This window comes from Serinus canaria, chromosome Z (assembly GCF_022539315.1).
Source record: "Serinus canaria isolate serCan28SL12 chromosome Z, serCan2020, whole genome shotgun sequence".
Taxonomy (NCBI): domain Eukaryota; kingdom Metazoa; phylum Chordata; class Aves; order Passeriformes; family Fringillidae; genus Serinus; species Serinus canaria.
Genome location: NC_066343.1, coordinates 73678672 through 73702138, shown reverse-complemented (window position 1 = coordinate 73702138; position 23467 = coordinate 73678672). Strand labels below are relative to the sequence as shown.

The 23467-nt window shown below is 44.3% G+C and overlaps 1 protein-coding gene across 1 annotated transcript in view; it reads left to right on the top strand.

The window, feature by feature from the left end:
* SKOR2 (SKI family transcriptional corepressor 2) overlaps positions 1-20086 on the top strand; it is a 26767-nt gene extending 6681 nt beyond the window's left edge. Inside the window, exons 4-8 of the mRNA XM_030237517.2 lie at positions 4239-4304; positions 4697-4795; positions 8679-8746; positions 16921-16985; positions 19434-20086. Of these exons, the coding sequence (XP_030093377.2) occupies positions 4239-4304; positions 4697-4795; positions 8679-8746; positions 16921-16983 (296 nt within the window). The 3' untranslated portion in view covers positions 16984-16985; positions 19434-20086. The remainder of the gene's footprint in view (positions 1-4238; positions 4305-4696; positions 4796-8678; positions 8747-16920; positions 16986-19433) is intronic.
* The last annotated feature ends 3381 nt before the right edge of the window (positions 20087-23467 follow it).

Here is a 23467-nt window from a genome sequence, read left to right as displayed (position 1 = left end):
CAGATTCCTTATCTTTTTTAAACATTTCAGTATCTTAGGCTGGTAATGCCTAGGTTTGTGCGTGTTTAGTTTGAAATCCTGAAACTCCTTTTCCTCTCTATCTGTCAGTACTTCAATGCGGATGTTTTTTAATCAGATGTTCGTGTTTTAGACTTTAAATGGATGTTACAAATGAGGATTTATCTGGGCATAAAAAAGAACTAGTTTGTTTTAAATTTAAATCACTTTTGGGGGCAAATTGCCATTTGAAACTCCAGATTTTTTAAGACATTTATCAGCCCCAGTGCACAAAAACACTTAAAAAAATGCTTATTGGGTTTCCTAAAGTAGGCATATTTTACCAAGTCCTGAATACCCTATTGATTATTCCCCCCTAAAAGTGGCATGAATATGCAGGATGCATGAATATCTTCAGTAAGTTTAGAATTTCTTCAGGACATACGCAAGAGCTCTGCATGTCTTAGAGCAAGTCTTTAATTTCAGATGCAGAGGGAGCCTCTGGAGCGCTGAAAGTCTGCTGGCTCACATCTGCCTACATGTTTTTAAATGGATATAAATGTATATATCTATATATATTTATATCCAGAAGAGAGCAACAACTTTTTTCTATGGACTTTGTGTCTGCAGGCAGCGATTCTCTCCAGCTGCAGATATTAGTGGGTGTTTAAGTTGTGATGGACCAGAAGTGCTGTGGGCTTCACAGTGTCAGGGGTGGGGTGCAGAGCTTTTGGCAGACGTGGTGGGCTCTGCAAAGCACAGAGGTTGTCCAGGAATAGCGGGGATGAGGTGGACACAGAGAAAGAGGAGATGGTTCTGCATGACATGGTCTGAGACCTCAGGTGTGGTCAGGGTTGTGGAGGGCACAAGCTGGTGCAGGGCATAGAGCTGGGAGAATGCAATTGTATTCCCAGACCATCCATGCTCTGTGCTGGATAAATCAGCACATTGAGGTAGCTGAGTTGTCTGGGACTGTGTGGAAATTTTTTTAGCTGCTTTTCAGAAAGCGTCCTGAGAGCTTCCTGGGGAAGGATTGCAGGATGGGGCAGAGCATGAAGGGGTAACCTGGCCATGTCTGGTTGTTTGGTTTTTTTTTACAGCGAGGACAAAGTGCATTTCTTTTGAGGAGGACAGGTTCAGAACTGTTAAAAATCCAGATGTTAAAAATTCAATCTTAAGCTGACGTAGAGCTGATAAAATGGCAGCACAGCAGGAGCTGAGGTTGTGCCAGTGCCCAACCCTGGGGCCTCTGTTTTTCACAGTGCCCATTTTTTGAGCTGTTTTGAGGTGTCCTTCGTGGGTGGGTGTTCACACTCCAGCTTAAGAAAGCTATTTGTGCCTTTATTCCAGGAAAACCTTCTCTGTGCACCTGAGCTCGTGGGGAAGAAGAGAGGCACCCAAAGCTTTCGCCGAGCCCGTTTAAGGCGCCTGCAAATATTTCACCTCTTTCCCCTTATCCAAGAGGCACAGTTTGATTTTCCTGAACAAACTGAAATAGCCTTTCCTAAAGGAGATCTCGGTGTCCATGCAGAAGGGTGGCACAGCTTTCAGTCCTGCTGCTCTAAAAGCTGCACGTCTGTCTGCAGACAAGGCCCTGGAGAGTCGTGGTGGAGCCATTAGGAGGGGAAGTGATTTTTTCTTAGACTGATTAAAATTCTTTGGGCTTTCTGTTTGTTTGTTTTTAAACACCTATTTAGCTTTTAATTAACACTTAAGAGAAGGGAAGCCAGTTAAATATTCAATACCTCCTCCCTTTCAATTAAGGTAGAACAGTGCACAAGGCGTGATGAGGCCTCTGGGAAGTATGGAAAAATGGAGAAGAGCAGGCTCCTGATTATCATTTTCAGGGGGACAGGAAAGGTGAAACCCATCTGATTATTACTGCCATTAACAATAATACTGTGGAGTTTTTGTTGGTTTTTTTTTTTTAACATCAGAAAGCAGTTTAGAAATGCAATTATTCTTTAAAACCATGTGTCCTGTCTTTGGTCTTTAAATATCTCAATTTTTCCACTCCCATTCTTTACTTATTTCAGGTGGAAGCATGGAGGGTTTTCTAATAGGTCTTTTCCAGTAGTTTAGGGAGGCTGCAGAGGCTGGGGAAGTTATTTTTCATGCTGCATGCCCTTGTCTTCATTTTGATGCAGTTCTTTCTGTCCCAGCGAGTCAGCAGCCTCAAACCATGCAGCCCTGGGAGCTCAAGCAAGCAAGGGAGGAAGAGCTGTAATGTCACCATACTCCAGCCTCTTCCCCTTTTCCTTCTTCTCCTTGAAAAATCCAGTTACCTTCTGAGCTGGTTATCCCTGAAAATTGGACAGAAAGCCCACAGAAAAGGGCACCCTAGTGGAAAAAATGGGTTGGGAATATGCTGGTATTTGTAATTCAGCAAATTCACCCTTCCTAAACCTAAATTCCTCCCTTTTGATTTAGTGTACCCTAATTTATCTGACGAAATATGGCCACTCAGTTTAAAAAAGGATCATGTTGGCTAAAAAAATCCCCCAACAAACCCATTTCACATTGTGGAAACCCCTGAAACCACTGCCCAAAAGGTGATATATTTTTAAGCCTGCTATATCTTCTACTGGGGTGAGACAACTTTCCTGTGGAAAATACTTTGTTTTCACCAAATATCCCACAAAAATGATTTTTTTTTGTTTAAATCACCACATCACATAAATGAGTTTTTAAAATGGAATTGCTGGCACCAGATACCAGTTGTGTAAATGTATATTCCTGAATGAGTGGTTGCTTTTTGTCTTTTTTTTTTAAGGATTGAAGAGAATGGAGATGCTGAAATGCAGAGCTATTGGATAGGTTTCATATGCTATAACTTCAAGGTTTACTGGATATAGGATTGTATCGATTTTTGAAAAACAGAAAAAAATGTTTTGCAAAAAGATTTCTGACTGCATTTATTGCAAGACTTTCCAATTCAACTTTAAGATTAGCCTGTTTTGATGACACAATAATTTTTAAAGTAACCCTTGTATGTTGTCCGATGACCTATTCAGTGCTATGGATTTTTATTTTAAAAAAAGCAAAACCAAATGAAACATCAAAACCCAAGGTATTTTCTCCATAAACCTCTCTTCTAACTACATAAGCATATCAATATATTTATATATAGGTCTCTTGTGATTACTTATCAGTCGAGTTAATGACGTGTATTTACTGGCTGGACTAAAGAATTAATCCAATTAGTTCAATAATTGGATATTTACCAAATATTTTCTTAATTAATGAGAGTCCATTTCTACTTCAGCTGTAAATAACAGAAATTCTCCCATCAATTTCAGCTTAAGTAGTATTTTATTATTTTTAGAAAAGTTTTTCATGGCTTTTGTAGAAGCTATTCATAGAAAACACAGGAAAAAACTTGCAGTTGCAGAGGATAGTGAAAGTGACACCTTTTGTCAGAAGGTTCAGCTTTCAAGTCAAACTGTCATTCAGGTGAACTTCACAACTTGTGGGGGTTTTTTTGTTTTTTTTTTTTAAATTCAATTTGTAGACAGAGAAAAGGCTGAAGGAAGCAGCATGCATGTGTCTGGAAATAGCCAAATTCTGTTACATGGAAAATTCTGTGCTATAATATGATTAAAAGTTGGTGTGAGCAACCTAAGACAATTCAGTCCCTCAACTGGCTGACCCTGGAGCTGTTTCCTTCAGATGCAAATACCACTAATGTCAATTTTATCTCAGCTGGATATAAATTATACCCAGTTGCAACACACCCATGCCATGGAGCCCGGGAAGTTGACAAAGCTGGAGAGCTGATGAAGGCAAAAAGGCATTTTTCCTGTGGATTTTGGAACAGGGTCCTGCCCAGATGGAGAGCACGGGCTTCCTGTTGAGATGAGAACAGATGAGACTGTAGAGAAAGATCTTCCCTTTTCTCTGCCTGCTCCCAGGTGTTCTCTGATGAGAGTGTCTTCAAGAGAGGGGTTAGAGGGAAAGGAGGAATCAGCTCAGCAAGAAGAGTATCAAGGAGACATCAGCTATTGCCTGCAAGAGGCCATCCTGTAGGCACATACTTCACTGAACCAGGGAAAATGTTAATTCACAAATATTTGTTCTACGCACCCAGAATTTTGTAGATAAACCTCTATCTTACTCTTTTTTAATAATTTCGCTCCTTCTTTTTCCTCTCCAGATTCTCTGAAGCAGATGTGTAGTAAGGACAGCAATGACAGAAGGCACCATCAGTAAATCAATAACTTTTTTTTTTCCTCTTTTTTAAGGAGAACACACACAAGAAACCAATTCACCTCATTCTCTGAAGAAGGATGTGGAAAATATGGGGAAAGGTAAAATAAATAAGGGCCTCTTACATTATAAAACTGCTCTTTGTTTTAATAGAATATGAAGATAATAGGGGGCACTTTTGTTCTGTGCCATATTTTAGGCTTGTCAAGTAACATATGAATAATATATGGACCTTTGGGTGGATATAATTGAGATTAATGCATATATATCAATCAATACATGACACTGTAATATAATACTTTAAAATAATATATTACATTGATTTATATTCATGGCTTTCTGCACAAAATCTATGGTAGGTCTATGCAACACTTTTTTTCTTTTTTTTTAATAAGCACTAAAATATTTTGTCTTAGAGTAATGAATTGCTCTGCAACTGTTCTTTCAAGAATTATTTATACAGATTATCAAAACCACTTTTTCTCTTTGTTAGAGGAGCTCCAGAAGGTTCTGTTTGAGCAGATCGACCTGCGGAGGAGGCTGGAACAGGAATTCCAGGTGTTGAAAGGAAACGCGTCTTTCCCAGTCTTCAGTAAGACACAAAATCTGTGGTGTTGGTGTTGTGTGTGTTGTATGTGGTTGGTTGCTGCCAGGCTGATAAAATGAGACAGGTTCTCAGTTGTGCTGCCATGATCTTGGGCTTAGTTCTGTTGAGTCCAGGTTGGGCAGGGCTTGGAGCAAGTTGGGATGGTGGGAGGTATCCCCAGGGTTGGAATGAGGTGGTTTTCAAGGTCCCTTTCAACCCCTGCTGTGGCTTTGCAGCTACCCAAGCAGGCCTTTTGTAGGGAAATTACAAAGCTGGATGTTTGTTTTGGTGTGCATTCTACTGGTTTTGTTAGCCTTGATTACAGTGAGTAGACAGAAACGCATCTGGGTCCTCATGGGGTACGGCGAGGTTGGTGTCTCTGCAACACCTCAGGGGCTTCTGAAGACAAGACCCTTGTCTTCAGGAGGCTCCTAATTCTCATTTTCAGGAGGTTCCAGCTGATGCTGGAGAATTGTTCTGTCCTTTTTGAGGAGTAGAAATTCCTGCTTGGATTTTCCCCATTGGGAGAGGCCGTTTGAGATGGCCCTTCCATCACGGCCGCTGAGCGGGTGCTGCTGCCCAGGGCAACGGAGTGTGCAGGGCACATCTCAAATAAAACAAAATGGGCACTGAGCAGGGTTTTTGTGAAGCTGCCAGAAGGCTGGGCTGATTGTACAGGGATGTGGGAAAAGACCCCTTGTCTGGGATCTCTTGAACGACACTGGAGCAACGGCAGAAAGACTCTTCCAGGAGAAATCCCACCTAGACTAGGATGATTCCACCAGAAAAGGAGGGAGCACAGACAGCATTTTCCTGTTGTTCAAAGAAGATAGGTTTGTCCATTTTCTGTAGCATCAGATGGGTATGTTTAGGGAAGCAAGGAAGTGTGAGGAATCTGGGAATGACTCCATCTTTAGCCCGAATATTGAAATATGTAGACAGCTCCATAAATAAAGAAGAGTCACTTGACATGATACAGATATTAATGAAAAGAGCATAACCTCATCCTTCAGAATAAATCCAGTCATTACTTGGGTTTGGGAGTGAGGTAATTTTCAAATAATTCATGGGGATCAAAACGCTGCCGTGTGGTATTGGTGAAATGGCATCTTGGACTTTCGCCATTCAAGTCTCTTATTTATCCTTTTGTTCTTCTGCAGTAAAATTAATGCTCTGTCTTTGCCATGTAAATAAACGCTGCAATTAAACCACATGAAATACAATTCAAATAAAAGAAAAGAACAAGTACGGCCGACCAAGGAAGTGGTGACTGCTGTATGCTGGCTTGAAAAATATGTGGTTTCAATGTACCACAAAGTAGTGGTCAATTTTCTTCAGGATTAAAATAGAAAACAGATAATGTGCTATAAACCATACCTACAAGTGACCGTAAAGCCTATTTACAGATTTAGATTTACCAAAAAAACCCACCCCTCCTCCGCGTGTCATAAAACAAAAAAAAAAGAAAAAATTTACTTTTGTAAAGCAAATCAGTGTAAATCCGTGTTAAGGGTGTTTTGTCCTCTGTTGCAATGTGTGCTCTAGCACAGGAGAGTGTGGCTGTTCCAGGCTCTTGCAGTTGGGCTGTTGCTTTAGGTCGGGTGTTAGGATGGCATTGGTGTCCTGGGCAGGGAGGAGCCAGGCAGAGGAGTTTTTGGAGATCCAACAAAAGGAAAGTTGAGGTAAAATTTAAATTGTATTGGAAACTCATCCCTGTTTCAGCTGGGAGACAATTATTCCCTCTGGAAAATATCAGGTTGCCTGTAGTGAGGTCTAGAGTCATCTTTTTTGGGTCCTCCACCTGGAACTGAGCACGTTTGGGATGCTCTGCCTTCACAGCATCAAGCCACTACTCACAACAGGGCTGTGCAGTGAGTGGTGTTTGGTTTCAGAGCTCTCCTCTTGTTTAAATCACTGTTAAATGAGAACTGAGCTAATTTGCAAGCTCTCTAAGCTCTGCTATGCTGCAGCCTGCTCTGTGGCTTCTTGAACCTGCTTGAAACACGGACTGTGGTAATTTATAAAACAGCAAGACCTTGTGTTTTTCACATTGCTGCTGTGCTTGAAAGCTGCAGGTGTAATTTTCTTTTGCCTTTAAGGTCTCTGAATGCAGAGATCACTCAAATAAAATTAAAAAAAAAATTTAAAAATCAGATCGCATGTAGAAAGTCGAAGTATTTGCTGTCCTGATAAAAAGGCAAGCATTTCTGCATGGTGACAGAGTGCTCTCCTGGAGCCCTGCTCTGGTTTGTGCCCTCCGTGTCGGCTGCTCCGCGTTCTGTCCGTCTGCATTTTAAACAATGTGGCAATAAAATGGTGGAGACGCAGTCTGGGTACTTAAAGTATTTAATTTTGTGTTAAGAAAGCTATTTAAATATTCATATCTTTTCTCCTGGGTACTGCTTATGGCTTTGTCTGTGAGCGTTTGGACTCGGATAAATGCCGCCGGAAAAAAACGCTGTTCCTGCCATTAACACCCCATTTCCACTGTGAGCTTGGACATTTGCTGTGCAGGGCTGAGCGGGATCCCTTGAGCTGCTTGTTTGGAGAGGTGATGAGCCCATGAAGAGGCAGCTGGGAGGAAAGCATCGAGGGGAAAAAGGAAAATTTCTCCTTAAAGCCTACACAGAGCAGAGCTGGAGGACCTCAGTTGCAATTATCAGCCTGTAGTGACCAGGACAGGAGGCAGTTACCTTTTTGTACTGCATGTTTTTTGCTGGGGCTAGGGAAAGGGGAATTGAAAATCTGCTTTGTTTTTGTTGGCTTATTTTTCTGATCGAGTCAGAGTAGAGAGAATAGGTTTAACACTTCTGTGTGAATTTACTGGAAATCTGAAGTACTTAATGAGATAATGCCATCATGTCCTTTTCAATGTGGTTGTGCTGGACTCCTGAGGGCTTCAGCTTGCCAAAATTTCTTATTCTTTCCCTGTTTCATTGCTCTTTCCCTGCCTCCTTTTCTTTTAAACAACAATTTCAGTCCATCATTTAGAGGGGACAAAGTTCTTTTTTGAGAGGGGAAGAGAGCTCTGCCCCCTAGTTATTTCTTCCAGGTCAGGCTTCTTACTTGAATAAAAATTCTAGTGATTGGGATGGGTTTTCTTTCCTCTTCCATTCAACAGCCCATCCTTGCACCCTGACGTCCATCAGGCAGCTCTTGGAGTTCTCTGGCTCTTGTCAATAGTTTTGTTTATATTCCTCTTTTTCCCACCCACCAACAGGATGTTAAGGAACACAGAGCATCAGTTAGTCTTCTAACAAAACAGAAGTTTCGTCTGAAATGGCTGTTTAGGAGGAAAATCAGGGAAGGAGGATCTACTGGAGCAGGAAGGCCGGCCTGTGCTGTTACCCAGCTGCCCGGGATCTCTCTTTCAAAGACTTTCTCCCTTCCAAATTCCACGTCCCTCTTTATGGAGCTTCAGTTTTGTCCAAAGCCGTCAGCACGATGCTACAGACCACAAATCAAACCCCGCATCCTTGAACGCTCCCTCCTCTCACAAGCTGGACATCGCTGTTGGTGTCAACAGATTTATGCCAAAGCAAAGAAGAGCAATTTCTGCTCTTCCTTTCAGGGCCTGAAAAAGTTTGACTAATGACTGCAGAGCCTTGCCCGTGCAGGAAAATAGCTGGGAATAAATGCTAGCAACACAAAGTTAGCATCCTACATTTTCTGCTGGGGGAAGTAGTGAAATCTAACTTTTCCACATGTCAGTGGTGTCTCCTATTAGACACGTGTTCGTTAGGCGTGTGTTTTAATTGAGTGAAGGACTCTGTAATGCTCTGTGATTCCTCAGTAGTGACTGGGCTTGATTTAGCTTAGCTTGGTGTCAATACTGCCATGTAGCCTCTGTTTTAATTATTGCACCTACATTTTTTCCCCTCTCAAACAGACAATTTTCAAGATCAGATGAAGCGGGAGCTGGCGTACAGAGAAGAAATGGTGCAGCAGCTACAAATCGTAAGTTTACTTTTTCTGATAAAAATGTCTTGGGCTGCTGCTTTGTGTTTCTTAAGGGCACACCTCAAATTTTTCCTTTGTGAGCCATGCAGATGCACCATTACTGAGCTCCTATTGCCTTAGCAAGAGGTAAACAGGCAGATCTCAGCTGGTTTGGAGCCTAATTACCTGGAGATTTACTTTCATACAGTAACCAGATGTGTCTTCATGTTTCAACTAAACAAAATGTGTCAGCTCGACCCGGAGAGGTGCTTCTGCTGAGAGGACCGGGGAGGAGCGAACCAGTAAACTTTGAGCAGTTAAACGTTTCTGCCTAGGGAATCTGCTCAATCCCTGCTTCCCAACAGAAAATAAACCTTAGGATGTGTCTTTTTCTCATTTCAGACACTAGAAGAAGTGCTTAACTCAGCAGTAAAGGATCAAGTTGCCAAAACACAGTTCAGTGCAGGCACACATTACTGTTGGGTCTCTTGCTTGTTATTTTAAAACCAAGAGGGATTTTGGCTGTGTGCTAGTGCAGCTCTGGATCATCACATCCAACTGTGTTGTTTTGAAAAGCTGACGTTCTTAATCCAGTGCAAGCAAAGGGGCTGGAGCATGGAAAGCTGTTCCACACTCAAATAAATGAGTGCTTAGTGTGATTTCAAGAGCAGGGCACGGTGAGGCTGTCAGCTAATGCTTGCCTTGCTGGTGCTTTCTCTGTGATCAATCTGACATTGCTCAACGGGGTTTTGCTTTTGAGGCAATCTTGGAAATATCCCCATTTCTCTGAATCAGCCCCATGCTCCCCCATTGAAATTTTCCTCCTACTTGTCACGGGGCAGAGAAGGCATTGCCCAGCCTCCTGGTACTGTCATTTTCTAATGGATGGGTTACGACATAAAAGTAAATTTGAAGGCCAGGATTGTCAGACTTGTGCTCCAGTGTTTAGAGGCATTTAGGACTGGCCTTATTTTTAGAGCTGCCGAGCATCCACGCACCCCGTTCCTGCTGACTGCAGAGATTTCAATGAGAGATGGAGGGTGTTTGAAAGAGGTTGTTTGTGGAGGAAACTCAGGTCCAGAATATCTCTGGGTGTTTTTTGCAGCTGGTCTGCACTCTTTTCCTTTAGTGTGCCCAGTTGTTACCGTGTCCCCCTTTGTGTCCGAGGACAGGCAGGAAGTTTGACTTGACCCGTGAATTTTGTTGTCACAGAAAATTCTAATTAGGATGCCATCCTGAAAAGCACTTCCTCTGCTGCTTTGGACTCGAGGCAGGTGACCAGCTGAATTTCCTGCTGCAAAGAACTTCTAAGCACAAAGTTTATGGGCCCACCCCAGTCCTTATCTCTTGTGCCAGCTGAACTTGGAGCCAGCTAATTCTGCCTCCCAGGGAGAGAACGGGTCGCCTCTGCCATTCACCTTGTGGCCCTGTGGTTAAGTTGTTTCTGGAACTGGATATCCCAGACCTCCAGCAAGCCAGCTGTGGTGGTTTTCCTGATTTTCATGGGCAGGAAAAGAAATATGATCAAGTAATTTACTTACTGACTTGTGCTATGGACAGACTAAGAGTCATTAAATCATTTAACAGAGCTGACTGAAGGTCCTTACAGAGAATAGCTTCAACATTTAATGTGCTGCACCAACAACTCAGGACCTCTTCCCTCACTGCAGATTAGTTTAATTATTACTAATGGAAATGTTGTTGAATCACCAATAAGTCTTCATGCTCATGTTTGTGGGGCAGGTTGTGATCAGTGAGATTGATAAAAATTGTATGAAAAACTGAGAGACTGCTGCAGATAATGAGTGTGTTTGCTCAAGATGGGTGCAGAAATCTTCAGAGATGTCTTGGCTGATAACTAAAATGGAATCAACACTTTGGAGATGATTATCCCAGCAGTGGCTTTGGTTCATTCATGGGAATATATCTTGCATGTTTATATCCAGAGTTAAGATGAATGAACTGAATGTGGTAATGAAATAACTACTTTGGCCTTCCAGGGTTATTGCATGGATGAATTGGTGCAGAATACACAAAAAGCATGTCTGCTTTTGATTTTTTGTTTAATTGCTGTTGTTGTTTTGTTTTTAACTGGCACTTTTGTACCTGAGATGCTGCACTGCTACTTTGACAGGGCTTTAGCCTAATTTTCTTGTTAACAGAGAAGTACAAAGAGAAAAGCAGAAGTGTTTAATGCATACTGAAATTATAGTTTTAATTAGACCTTCATAGGTGTATGCTTTTGTAGTACTAAACTCAAAACTTATTGATTTAACTAGCCACAGAAATAGACTTAATTGCTTTTAAAAATTATTTTACAAAAAATACAGATGCCTAGAGTCAAGGGGTCTTTTGGCTCTTCTCATGGCTGAAGATATACAACTTAAATTAGTCCTTCTTGAATATCCCTGGAAAGATTTAAGAGCCATGTGGATGTGGTACTTGGGGCACGGATCAGTGTGGACTGGGCAGTGCGGGGGAAATTTTTGGATTTTAATATCTTGAAGGGCTTTTCCAACATAAATGATTCTGTCACCCCCTGATCCCCTGCAACTGTGGGTACCAGAGGCAGGCTTTTCCACAGCGATCGTTTCACTCACCCTGAACTGAGTAATCAGACTTTAAAACAAATTAACCCAGCGTGTTCGCTGTGTCGGAAATATCTGTAATACGAGCTGAACGCCATCATGAAAAAAAAAAAAATTAACCAATCCTGATTGCATTTGAAAACTTCCCAGCACCAACACCCGCTGCAGACTGACGTGAAGCTCGTGCCCTGCACTGACGCTTTTTGTACCTTTTTTTTGGGGAGATTCTTCCCCTTTTTGGGAGCGGTCCTTCGGAGCGCGGCCCGCGGGCGCCCTCTGCCGCCCTCCGGCCGCCACTGCAGCGGCCGCGGCGCTAACTTCGCGCTTAAAGCAGGGCTTTAAACCCGGCTTAAAGCCGGGCTGGATCAGCGGCCCCCGCTGCTCCTGCTGCTCTGCCCGAGCCGCAGTTGAAAAATAATAACATTCCATAGCTTCCTGAAAGCCAGGAGTAAGGCTCAGGTCGCTGGGAAAACGGGGTGGGCTCTGTTCTCTTACATCTTCACTGGCGGATGTTGGGTTCTTTGCAGGCAGCCCGGCTCGGTGGGCGGCTGGAGCAGCAGGTCGGTGTGTGGCCATTGGTTTTGATGAGAATCACTGAGTGAGAAAGGCTGCAAGTGGCCGCTGGACGTCCCCTAGTCCAAGCTCCCTGCTGGAGTGGAGTCCCACAGGGCACATTGCTGAGAACAGTTTTCCGGGCAGGTTTTGAGCACCTCCAGTGAGGAGGGCTCCACAACCTCTCCATGAAGACTGTTCCAGTAAGGAATTTCCTCCCGATGTCCAGGTGGAACTTCCTGTGTTTCAGTTTTCAGAGGTTTCCGAGTGTCTGAAGCAGCTACCAGGAAGTTTTGCAAATTTTTTTGTGCCAGGATCTCAGCCAAATGCTAGGATACAACCAATCATCATAATTAACAAGAAAATGGGTCTTAGACCTCCGAATGCATTTTCCTCTTCCTCCTCTTGCAAAGTGCAGCCTCCCAAATGGTCTGAGCACAGGGCGTGTATGTGGAGATCATATATAAAATGTGGATTTTGCATGTGGATCTGGTTGTGCCAGGGAAGAACTTAAACTGGATATTAGGAAAAAATTTTCTCTGTCAAGCACTGAGGTCAGCTGCTCAGGGCAGAGGTGGTGTCCCCCCCATCCCTGGAGGGGTTTAAAATCTGTGTGGATGTGGCACTTGGGGACATAGGTTAGTGGTGAGCTGGGCATTGGTGGCACGGTTGGAGTCAATTATCTTACAAATCTTTTTGAACCTAAAAGACTCTGAGATTCTGAGGATCATCTGGCTTTTTTTAATAAGTTGTACAGAAAGGGCTGGAAAGGAGGAACTGCTGCCCAGCAGGATGGGGGAAATTATGACATGACACACGTGGTACAGCCTTAGAAGAGCTCACCTGCCTTTAGAGTTTTTAGTTTCTGTCCAACAAGACCAGAACTCATCAGCTGGGACAGCCCAGCACCGTAACCAAACACCAAGTCACCTCCTGCCTGAGACTCTGCATCTGACTGATGTTGTCTTCTGAGCAACAGACTGAGTGGAACAGACTTTAAAACCATGAATTTTCTTCCTAGCTGCCTGGTGAGAGAAAAAGATCAGAAGCAGCATTGCCAGCATTATGATTTTCATCCTTTAATGTTTTCATAACATGGCCATGGGAAAGTTGAACACCAAGCAGAAAATTTAAGCCTCCTGCAAAAGGAGGAGCTTTTTTTAATTTTCGCTCAGAGGTGCCTTACAAGTAGTTTGTGGGTTCTCAGTGGTGACCTGTCCATCAGGAAAAGCTCAGGTGGTGTTCATCACCCATGGTGGTTTGGATCACCAGGTGATGATCAATCCCACTGATTTTACATTGGGGTAAAAGTGACAGATTTTTGAGGTGTGTTAGAAATGTGAAACACTCAGGCAGGCCTTTGTCTTTCCAGATTAGGTGAAAAATGATGGTTTGGTTTTGTTTGGGGTGGTTTAATTTGGTTTGCTCTCATGAACTGACTTCCTCCTTACCAGCCTCACTTCAGGCTGATAATAATGTTCAGAGCTCAGAACTGGATCCATCTGGAACTGCTCTGTGTTTTATGGCTTTCTGCTCTCTGTGCTCCTTTAAATCAACTCTGTTCTTCAGAGTCTGGCAATAAAATAAATCAGGAGCTATCTCTCTGCAGAACTGATTTCCATCTCTGCATCATCTTTCACCCCGATCCTTAAAGATTGACAAGGAATGTTTAAAAGAAGGGGAAAAAAAAATCTACCATGTGGTGAATGTTGGCAAATCTTCAGAGGCACGAGAGCCTGTCCCTCTGGGTTGCGCTGCATTTCAGAAGAACACACCAGTAGTTCCAATCCCTAGTTTACACTGCTTATGGAAAGCCAGTGCTTTTGTACAACTAATGTGTTCATTACCCAAACAAGAAGCACCCACATTTCTGCGTGGGGAGATCTGGGTTCTCAAAAGCAGGAAATGGGAAATGGCAGTGCTTCAGTGCCATTTGTGATTTCTGTGCTTGGCCTGAAGTGGTGCAGCTCAGATGATTGACCTTGGAGGGAATGCAAACAGCTGTTGAGCAGAATGGCTCTCGGATTTCTTGAGTGGCATCTTGTGCTGAAGTGCCTGCTCACAGGCACACAGATAATGACAGGTAAAAGAACATTTCTGGAACGCTGTGTCCTGTGTCCTCAAAAGGCTCATCCCTAATTGTGCACAGGAAAGTGAGCTGTTTTCAACAGAATTTTATTTCTTGCTGTCAGGTTTGTTTGTTTGTTGGGTTGTTGTTGTTGTTGTTTTTCCAAACACAGGTGAGCAAAACTTGTATCCTGGCACCACATGTGGATCTGCCTTGGGTGCATAGGATGGAGCTGTGCCTCCTTCTCCAGTAAATTCAAATGTTAAAAAAAGGATGCCTTGCAGAAATTTAAGCAGAAATCTTCCTTTCCTTTAGAATCTTCAGAAATTCTGATCAAAAGTGGGTGTGGATGTGCAGGGAGCCACAAGCCAGCCTCAGCTACTGCATGAGTGCAAAGAATTTTTTCTAGGCAACAGAAGGGAGGGTGATGTAAAATCGTGTACCTCAGCAGAGATGGGATGCAGAGGTGAAGCCTCTGAAAGAGGATGGTGTGCTGAAGCTTCTTTGATATCTGAGTGTGTGTAACAGGGATCAGACAGGAACACCAGGAATGATTCCCCAATCCCATCCATTGCCTGTGCTTTGGTTTGAGTCATGGGGCAGGCTCCAGGCTTGCTGACTGGGCTCCTTCCAGGTGGAATAAATGGGGATGTGTTCCAGTTCCTTAAGGGTACCAGGACTAGAGTCAGCCTGTAGGAATATTGTCCATATTATAAATACATATAAATCTGTCCATATTGCATTTTTCTTGGAGTTTCTTTTCAGATCTGCTCTCATTGTGTTTCCTACTAACGCAGACCTGGCCATGAGAATTGGGGTTTTTGCTGCTTAAAACCCAACTGCCTTCACTTTTGTTATTTCTGTACACCCTTTGAAAAGGGCCACCTTTTTGCCAGGAAGAGCCCTAAATCCTATTCCACCTCAACATCAGAGTTACTGAATGCTCTGACAATGACAGAAATAGAAGATGACATTGTAGGTGATTTAACTCATGGAGAAAGCAGTCATTTCCCTGCTGAGCACCCACCTCTCCCACTGCCATCAATTACCAGGAGATCAGGTAAAACAACACGCGCTAGAAAGATGCCAAATATAGCGGAGAAGTGGATTAAGAACAGTTAATTTCTGACAGAATGTACCCCGTTGCATTATCTAGGTCAGTACAGCTTGGGAGATGTCCTACATAATTTGTGGCCATGCAAACCCAAGTTGGCCTTGGTGAGTGGGAGAGAGGCAGGAATCAGCTGGTGAGGCACCGCAGGTCCCAGCTGGAACGTGCTGATTTTTTTTTCTGTGCAGTTTGTTTGTGGCTCCCTTCTGCATCCAAATCACACCTATGGGTGATCAGGGAAGCAGCTTCTCTGCATCCCCCTCTCTGCTGCAGCTTGGGAAGGAGTTTTGCAGCCTTTGCAAGCTCCATGTCCTGAAGGCAGCTGTGCCTGGGGACGTGGTGGAGGGGACAGCTCTGTTTCTTGGGAGGGGATTGCGCCACAGGCTTCCTGATTCCTATTATTTTCTGTCAGGAGAAGGGATTATAAGAGTAGTCAGACAAAACACCTGGAATCGTGGTCTTTTCTGGTCATAGGTGGTTTGTGCACACGCATTTCCCCTTTTCCAGGGCTGTGCAGGGGGGAAGCAGTGTGCCCCTGTAGAAGGCTTCTGCTTTCATTCAGCCACAGACACTGCTCCTTCCTGGTGCTGCTGCTTTCAGACAGACTGACCTCCTTTCCCAAGACAAGAAAGGGTTATCTCTTGAGCTTCAAAAGCCCCTCTCTTTCCTCTCATCCTGATCCTTCCCTCCTCTTTTTCCTGATTAAGGTAGGCAGGGATGGATAAGTCTCTCTCTGCAGACACGATGCTTCACCCCAGCCCAGAGGCGCAATGGCTGGGCACAATTCACACAAACATCCTCATAATGGATGGGCATACTGTACTTGAAATAATTGTGTGCATAGTGTATTTAAAATCAAAACAGGGATGTACAGGAACATGTGGGGTAAGTGGATACAGATGCACAGTCACTGTGTCTTGGTGTGTGGGGCAGGTTGCTTGAACTCTCTGCATTTGCCCATCTGTTCCTTCTGCTCTTTGTGCAGGTTAAGGCCTTGATCCTGACTTCAGGTGACATAATTGTCAGCTTGCAGTGACATATTTGACATTATTTGTGAGCACATTCTGAAGTGCCTGGCAGCAGAAGCAGGTCAGCTCAGTGTGCAGCAGCACCTAGGAGAGCAGGGACACAGGAATTTTTTGATCTCTCAGCCTGAATTCCTCCAGCAGTCCCTCCAAAAGTCATCATCAAAGAATTTGTAGCCGCTTGGATTCCCAGCTATGGAGAAATCTCAGAGCAATTTAGTTTTGTTGCATTCTAAAGGCCCAGCACTGAGGAAGAGCAGCCCTGTAATGTATTCCCTCTGGCCAATGAGCACATCATCCCACTTTGTTTCTAAATATAACTGTGTTCCCTAATATGCCCATGTTCTCTGTTTTTCTTTAATTATTTGTTCCACTTCAGTGGCTTCCCTTCAGATTGGTGCAAGTTGGAGATAACTATTATGAACTTCCTAATTAGGGGGATATAAATACACGAAGTCTCACGCTCCCAACCTGCTGTATTGTGGCTGAGCAGGGATCAGTGTGCATTGTCTGATCTGTCACAGACAGCTGACTTTTTATGATCTCACAGGTGGCTTTATCCTTTGTCAGCCTCTGATATAAACAAAGCATCAGAATGCACCTTTTACACTGAATTTTGAGATTCTATCTGTTGTTTTAATTCTGGCCACTTTTTATTTTATTTCTGCTTCAACCTCCTTGAGGTTCCATAAAGAGTTGAACCTTCGCGTTTAAGGTGTTGCTTCCTACAATTCCTTCCCATTTTCAGGAGGGAAAACAAAACCTTTCATTTACAGGGATCTCCAGCTTGGGTGTTTCATTAGCCAAACCTTGTCTTGAGCAGTGTCTCTGTTTCTGTGTCATTCCAGATTCCCTATGCAGCAAGCTTGATCAGGAAAGAAAAGCTCGGTGCACACCTCAGCAAAAGCTAAAGGTGAGAAAGAGACCTCATCCCACTTGACCTGGCTGCCTGTGTTCCTCTGCAGCCACTGCAGGAATTAAGAGGATCATTCTGTTGTTTGATGTGGCTGGTTCTGGAACCAAAGCCCTCTCTGTGCTGGTGCTGTGCTACAGTCTAAAGCTGATAAATCACATGTGGCACCAATTACGAGGCTTCACTGGGGTGGGATACAGTGCTGGGAGCTGACCCATGGGTCCTGCAGTGACAGGACAAAGGCTTCAAACTGGGAGTAGCTTTAAAATAAATATTAAAGTAGCTTTAAATTAAATATTAGGAAGAAATTCTTCCCTGTGAGGATGGGCAGGCCTTGGCACAGGTTGCTCAGAGCAGCTGTGGCTGCCCCTGGATCCCTGGAACTGTCCAAGGCCAGGTTGGATGGGCCGTGAGCACCCTGAGATGGTGGAAGGTGTCCCTGCCCATGGCAGGGGTAGGATGAGGGAATCTTTCAGGTTCTTTTCAACCCAAACCATTCCATGGATCTAACTCCCTGAGCCTGTGCTTTTCCTGACTCTGAAAAGTGTCATCAAGGCCCACGTACCTTCAGTGGAAGGAGGGAAATACCTTGGCACTCAGAGTGCAAAACAAAAATGTTCACACTCCAGGTAGGGAGGAGTTTTTCTGCCTTTAATGGAACTCCTTTAGCTCCAGGAAAAAGCAGTACATCAGCATATTTTGGGAGTCTCTCCGAACCCCACTGACTGTGGTTCTGAAATTCAGGGTCTTACAGAAGATAATTATCCTGCTGCTCACATGTAGGGCCTTCCTAAACCAAACACTAAATTTTTCAGGACTGTCTATTAGAAGGGTTCATTTAGTAGAGACACCACCTCCATCATCAGTGGCCTGGGAGATTCCATTTTGGGGTGCTGAAGTTTTAACATTTAAATGACATTCCCTTGGTGTTTTTTCCTGGTAAAACAAGAAGATTAGGGATTGGAGACAGATGTCAAAAGCTGGTTGCCCTGCTACTGTGTTATGCCGCAAAATCTGGCTTGTGGGTTCACTAAAAAAGTCCCCGAGGAGAAGTAGGAGGATTAGAAAAAGAAGGGCTACTCATACACAGAGATCTCAGTAATGCACAAAATAGAGGTATGCAAGAGAGTATCTGAGAAGGCTTGATAGTAAAGATGATGGAGGTTTGCCTGAGCTGTAGAAGAAGCAGATTCTTTAAAATAAAAGCAGCAGGAGTAAATACAGAGTGAGCAGATAACCACAATCTGCGGCCCGGACCTCTGCCCGCTGAGATCAGGAGATTATTCCAAGCACCGAGCTGGTCTCTTTTGGCTCTTGTGCACACTTCCTGACTGACTGCCAGCGTTTTCCTATCGTGCCTGCAGCAGTCTGAGCGCTGATTTAAAACAAACTCAGCTGCATTAACACCCCGAATGAAACAGCACGCCTCCCCCGATCGGGAGCAGCAGGTCCTGCCCCAGTGCCGGGTCTGCAGCGCTTGATGCCCAATAAAAACCTGCCTGAGGATGGCAGCATCGGAGGAGAGGAACAGTTTGCTCCCACCACCGGGCTTCCAGCAGCTCCCCGTCCCTGCAGGGACGGTGCTGGCATCCCGGCACGGTTTGGCGAGGGCGGGAAGGATGGATGCGCTCCTCACGCTGCTTTTGCCCTCGTCCCCGCGGACCACGGGGATGTCTCCGAGCGGCCCCGGTGCTTTTGGAAGATTAGCTGTTACCTAAGTGCTAAGCTGAGCCAGCCGGGCGGAGAACCGCGGCTGCGTTGCTCAGAAGCAGTTTCGTGTCCTTGATGCGCCAAGAAGGAAAAGTCTCCTCAGGAGGAAACGTGTTTGCACATCCCTGCCCACGCAGCGCTCCCAGGGGTTTCAGACTCCCTGTTTTGCAGAGCAACCCCTCAGTTCCTGCCCCGAGCCCTCTGCTCCTTCCCACAGCAGGTCTGGCAGCGTTTTATAGCACTGCAGTCAGTCAAAGTTTGCACTTCATCTTTGTTGCCGATATTTCCACGTGACCCCGCAGATACTCACTGTGTTATGCCACAAAATCTGGCTTGTGGGTTCACTAAAAAAAATCCCCAAGGAGAAGTAGGGGGATTAGAAAAAGAAGAGGTACTCATACACAGAGATCTCAGCAATGCACAAAACAGAGGTATTCAAGAGAGTCTGGGACATCTGAGAAGGGCTTGATAGGAGAGATGATGGAGGTTGGCCTGGGCTGTAGAAGAAGCAGATTCTTTAAAATAAAAGCAGTAGGACTAAATACAGAGTAACCAGATAACCATGACCAAAATGTTAAAGTCTCAGCAATGCTGCAAGAGCAGGTGACCTACGTGTGTCCCTTTCCCAAGGGTTGTAAATAAATGCCATAATTCTGTCACTGTCTCAAACTTTGGCTTAATGTTAATAACACTTTCTTTCTCTCTCTTTTTCTTTTTCTCCTATTTTTTTTTTTTTAGCACTCCCAGAAGCACAGGAGCTTTTGCAGCTGTTACCTTATAAGTTATAACCCAGTCAGAAACCTGACTTGTATATAGACTGTGAAATGGAAGTGTTTGGGGATCTAAATAAAAAAAAATCAGGTTCCTCTGAACCTAAGGACAAGTGACCTCATAGTATCATGGACAACCATGTCAAATAGAATGTAGCAGCCATTTATTAGTAAACACAAAACAACGAAAAAAAATGCCTGTCCTTGATATTTTTCTTTTTTTTTTTTTTTTTTTTTTGGTGGTACCAAAGTTTAAGTCTTTGTGTTTTTAGAAGGACTATTGAGCTTGATAGGAAAAAAAAAAACAAAAAAAGCTTTTGAATCGTGCAGATAAGCTGTGAAAGGAACTGCTGGTCCTTTCAATGCCACAGACACTGACAACATCTGCCAGTTCACCTTTTGCTTTGGAATAGTGATTGTTTTATGGAAGGAAATGAACATCTCACCAGATGGGCCAGAACCACGTTTGGATGGACGGGTGGACAGATGGATGGACGGATGGAGCAGCGTTAGCCATACACAGTGCTTTTTAAAAGCAGTCTGGAGATTCTCACACCCCTCTCCCTCCTCCCTTCCCCCCTCTGGTATTTTGCCTGCTGTATGAATTACGATTGTACTCCTCTGGAAATATTTTACAATTTAATATTGAGTGTAATTAAGAATATAATCACTGTTATCAAAAAAGGTATTTAACTCTGTTGTAGTTTCTTTATCATTCATGTGGATAAAAAGTCTATAATAAAAAAAAAAAAAGAAAAGTATGAGATAATAGTTGAGCTTCCCTGTAATTTAATGCCATGCTTAGTCCACTGAAGAAAACAACTGGGGCATTTATCCCCAGTAATGCCTTTTTAGAAGTACTTTAATTCACAAATAATATGCTGAAGAGTTTCATGGGGAAATTTCTGCCTATGGTTATTTTGAAAATGCTCAGAAGAAGCAGAGTTAGTACAATTTCAGTACATGCCTTGTGGATTCCCAGAAATAGAGGCAGTCAGTTGATTTTGAAAGCTGCAGCCCTATTCCCCAGGTCTTTTCTTGGTGACCTGCAGCACCCTGATTGTCAGGGCTTTCCTGAGAGAATCCATCTCCTTGCTGAAGGGCTTGGTCCCAAACACAAAGGATCTCCCACACCAGGACAGCACCACCAGCATCCAAAAGTGTTTTTCAGCCATGCCCAGCAGAGCTGCTCTCTCAATATTCCCAACAAATTCCCAGCAAATTCCTGTGAGATTAAATCATCTGGCTTTACAGTTCCTTGGTGCAGCTGGAGGCAGAGCTGGGAGGCAGGGGAGGAAGGGCACAGCCTGTTTTCATGCCCTACCCTGCACAGTTTGCTCTGGTGTTAGGTGAGCTGACAAGATTCATGGAACCAGCAGAATTAAGGCTTTTGTGGGGTGGGGAAATAAAAAGCAGCAAAACCACCAGAGAAGCTGGCCCAGGGCAGCTCAGATTTTCACCTGTACCAGCAGCCTATTCCCAGGAACAGAGGAAATCAGATACTTTGTGAAAGCACACCAGCAATTAGAGATATGTTCCCAGAATATTGTTTGAGCTGCTAATGATTTACTGCTTATGGTTTTTCTGACCTAGACATGATGTCTTGCTTTTAGTAACCCTCAATGGATTTTTTTTCCTCCATGAACACAACCGGTGATTTTTTAAGACCTAGGCACACTTTTAGCAGAGTGCAGCATCTTGTGGCAATAAACTCCACAGCTTAAATACATCTTGTGGGGAAAAAAAGAGAAAACCAGCTTCTGATGATTGGAGCTGCCAAATTTAGCCTCATTTCATGCCCTGGGCTTCTTGTGGGTGAGACAAATTGTTGACTACTGGCCATCCCTGTCCCCTTTCCCCTTGTCTGACATGATTTCATAGGCTGACATGATTTCATCTATCAAGCCTTTTTGGCTGTCATTTTTCCACATTAAGTTGTAGTCATCCCTCCCACATGAGCAGCCCCATAGCTCTGTAGTCCTCATGTTCCTTTTCCCAGTCAGGAGCATCCTTTATGAGATGCAGAACTGGCTGCAGTTGAGAATACTCAGGGTGCAGGATACTCTGCAGATTATTGCACAGAGTGACACTGTGCTGCTTCCTGTGATGAATGAGCCCAGCTGCAGGGTGGTGGTAAAATCTCTTACCACTATAGATCAAAAGTTTTGCCCAGACATAAAGCAACCCCGTTGCTCAATAAGAAATTACCTCCCTAATGGCTTCTGAGTGCCAGAGCTCCTGGATGTGGTCAGGCGTGCAGAGCAGCCCTCATTGCCCCTCACCATTTGAGAACCAGGCCCAGGAGCAGACACAAGGCACCTAAAGCAGATTTATTTGTTTTCTGCTCCCAGCTCAGTCTGCCATGTTCCCCAGGAACTTTCCAGAGCACAAGCATGTGTGCTGGTGCAGTTGTGGAGATGTGCACCAAATGCACAGCTCACACGGATTAACAGGCAAAAAATGCACTTCAAACTGAACACTCAGACTCAAAATGTCCAATTTCCACTTGGGTATTTATGCCCACTCAGGAAATGGAAGCACCATTTGCTTGGTTGGTGGCTGATTCACAGACCACAATGGCAAAGGCTGTGATGGAACACAGACCTCAGAACTAAGCATGAACGAGGGGTTTTGAATTAAAAAATAATTCCTCGTGCTGATAAAGGTCAAGAACATGATTCTAGAAAACAAATAAAGGAAGGCCTCCACCTAAACAAATCACTTTGATAAATATCCATGAAAGCTCCTTATCACCAGTTGCTTTTTGTTTGCTTTCCTCTTGTGGCAAAGCTTGTACACATTAAATGAAAAGAATCCCATTAAACACTGTTGTGTTTCACCAACTCAACCTTTCCACCAGCTGGCATCACAAATCAAAGTTAAAGAAAAAGGATGCTGGAAGATTTTCCCAGTAGCTGGTATGGTTGTATCTGCAGCACACATTCCCAGCGTCTACAGAAATTGACTTGCACTCAGCTGCCTCTCTGCAGTAACCTTGGCAGGGATGTGTTGGAGCCCACTGGGGAGCACATCCCAGCGTGGCTGGGAGCTCACCCCAGCCTGTCCTGATGGCACTCTGGCTGTGCCCACCCTGAGCTGGAAGGTGGCAGTGCCATGCTGTGGCTGCAGCTCCCCAGTGCCACGTGGGGACTGTCCCAGCCACACTTGATTTGCTCACACAGAGCAGCACTGCTGCTGCCCTTAGCACAAAACAAATGACGTGTTGGTGTGGAAAACAAACACTCAGCTTTTCTAACATGTGACGTGCAGCTTGTCAACACCTTGAGGAAACCTGCGTAAGTGACCAAATGTCACCTCCACGGCGGCTGTCACAGGAGAGGCAGAGGAGAACAGCAGTCCCACAGGTCCCAGTTTTAGCCTTCTGGACACCAAAATCCCCTGAGCATGGCAAAACCCACAGCACGGGCTGCAGGCTGAGCAGTGGTCTGAATTCCCAAATGGAATGAGAGTATTGCTTTGTACCCCACACGAATGTGTGTCCATGAACTGCCCACGACACCTCCCAGGTGGGCTCTGTCCTCCAGATGTGGTGGTGCTTCTCCAGGACCTGGGGCTTGCATGGTTTGCTTCTGAGATACTTTAGCACAGCTATTTTTGTTGGTGAAGAACTGCACCAAGCAAAAGCATGAAGATATGTGCTTTCCCTTATTCCAGGAAAAGGGAGCAGGCCTTCTCTCAGAGCCAAAATTTTATGTGCCTTCAAGCCATCTCCCTCAAAGACCCTTTCTACCTTTTGCTGACCTTGCTGTAAAGTGGAAGGTGCAATCTGCACAATTCTGGAATGGTTTGGGTTGGAAGGGGTCTTAAAGCTCATCCAGTTCCACCCCCTGCCATGAGCAAGGACATTTTCCACTAGCTCATGCTGCTCCAAGCCACGTCCAGCCTGGCCTTGTGAGTCATGAACAAGTTTTCTGAAGCAGACAGCATCTCTGAGCATTTACTGCTGTTGAGATTGATCACACTGATGAATAAATACTTTGG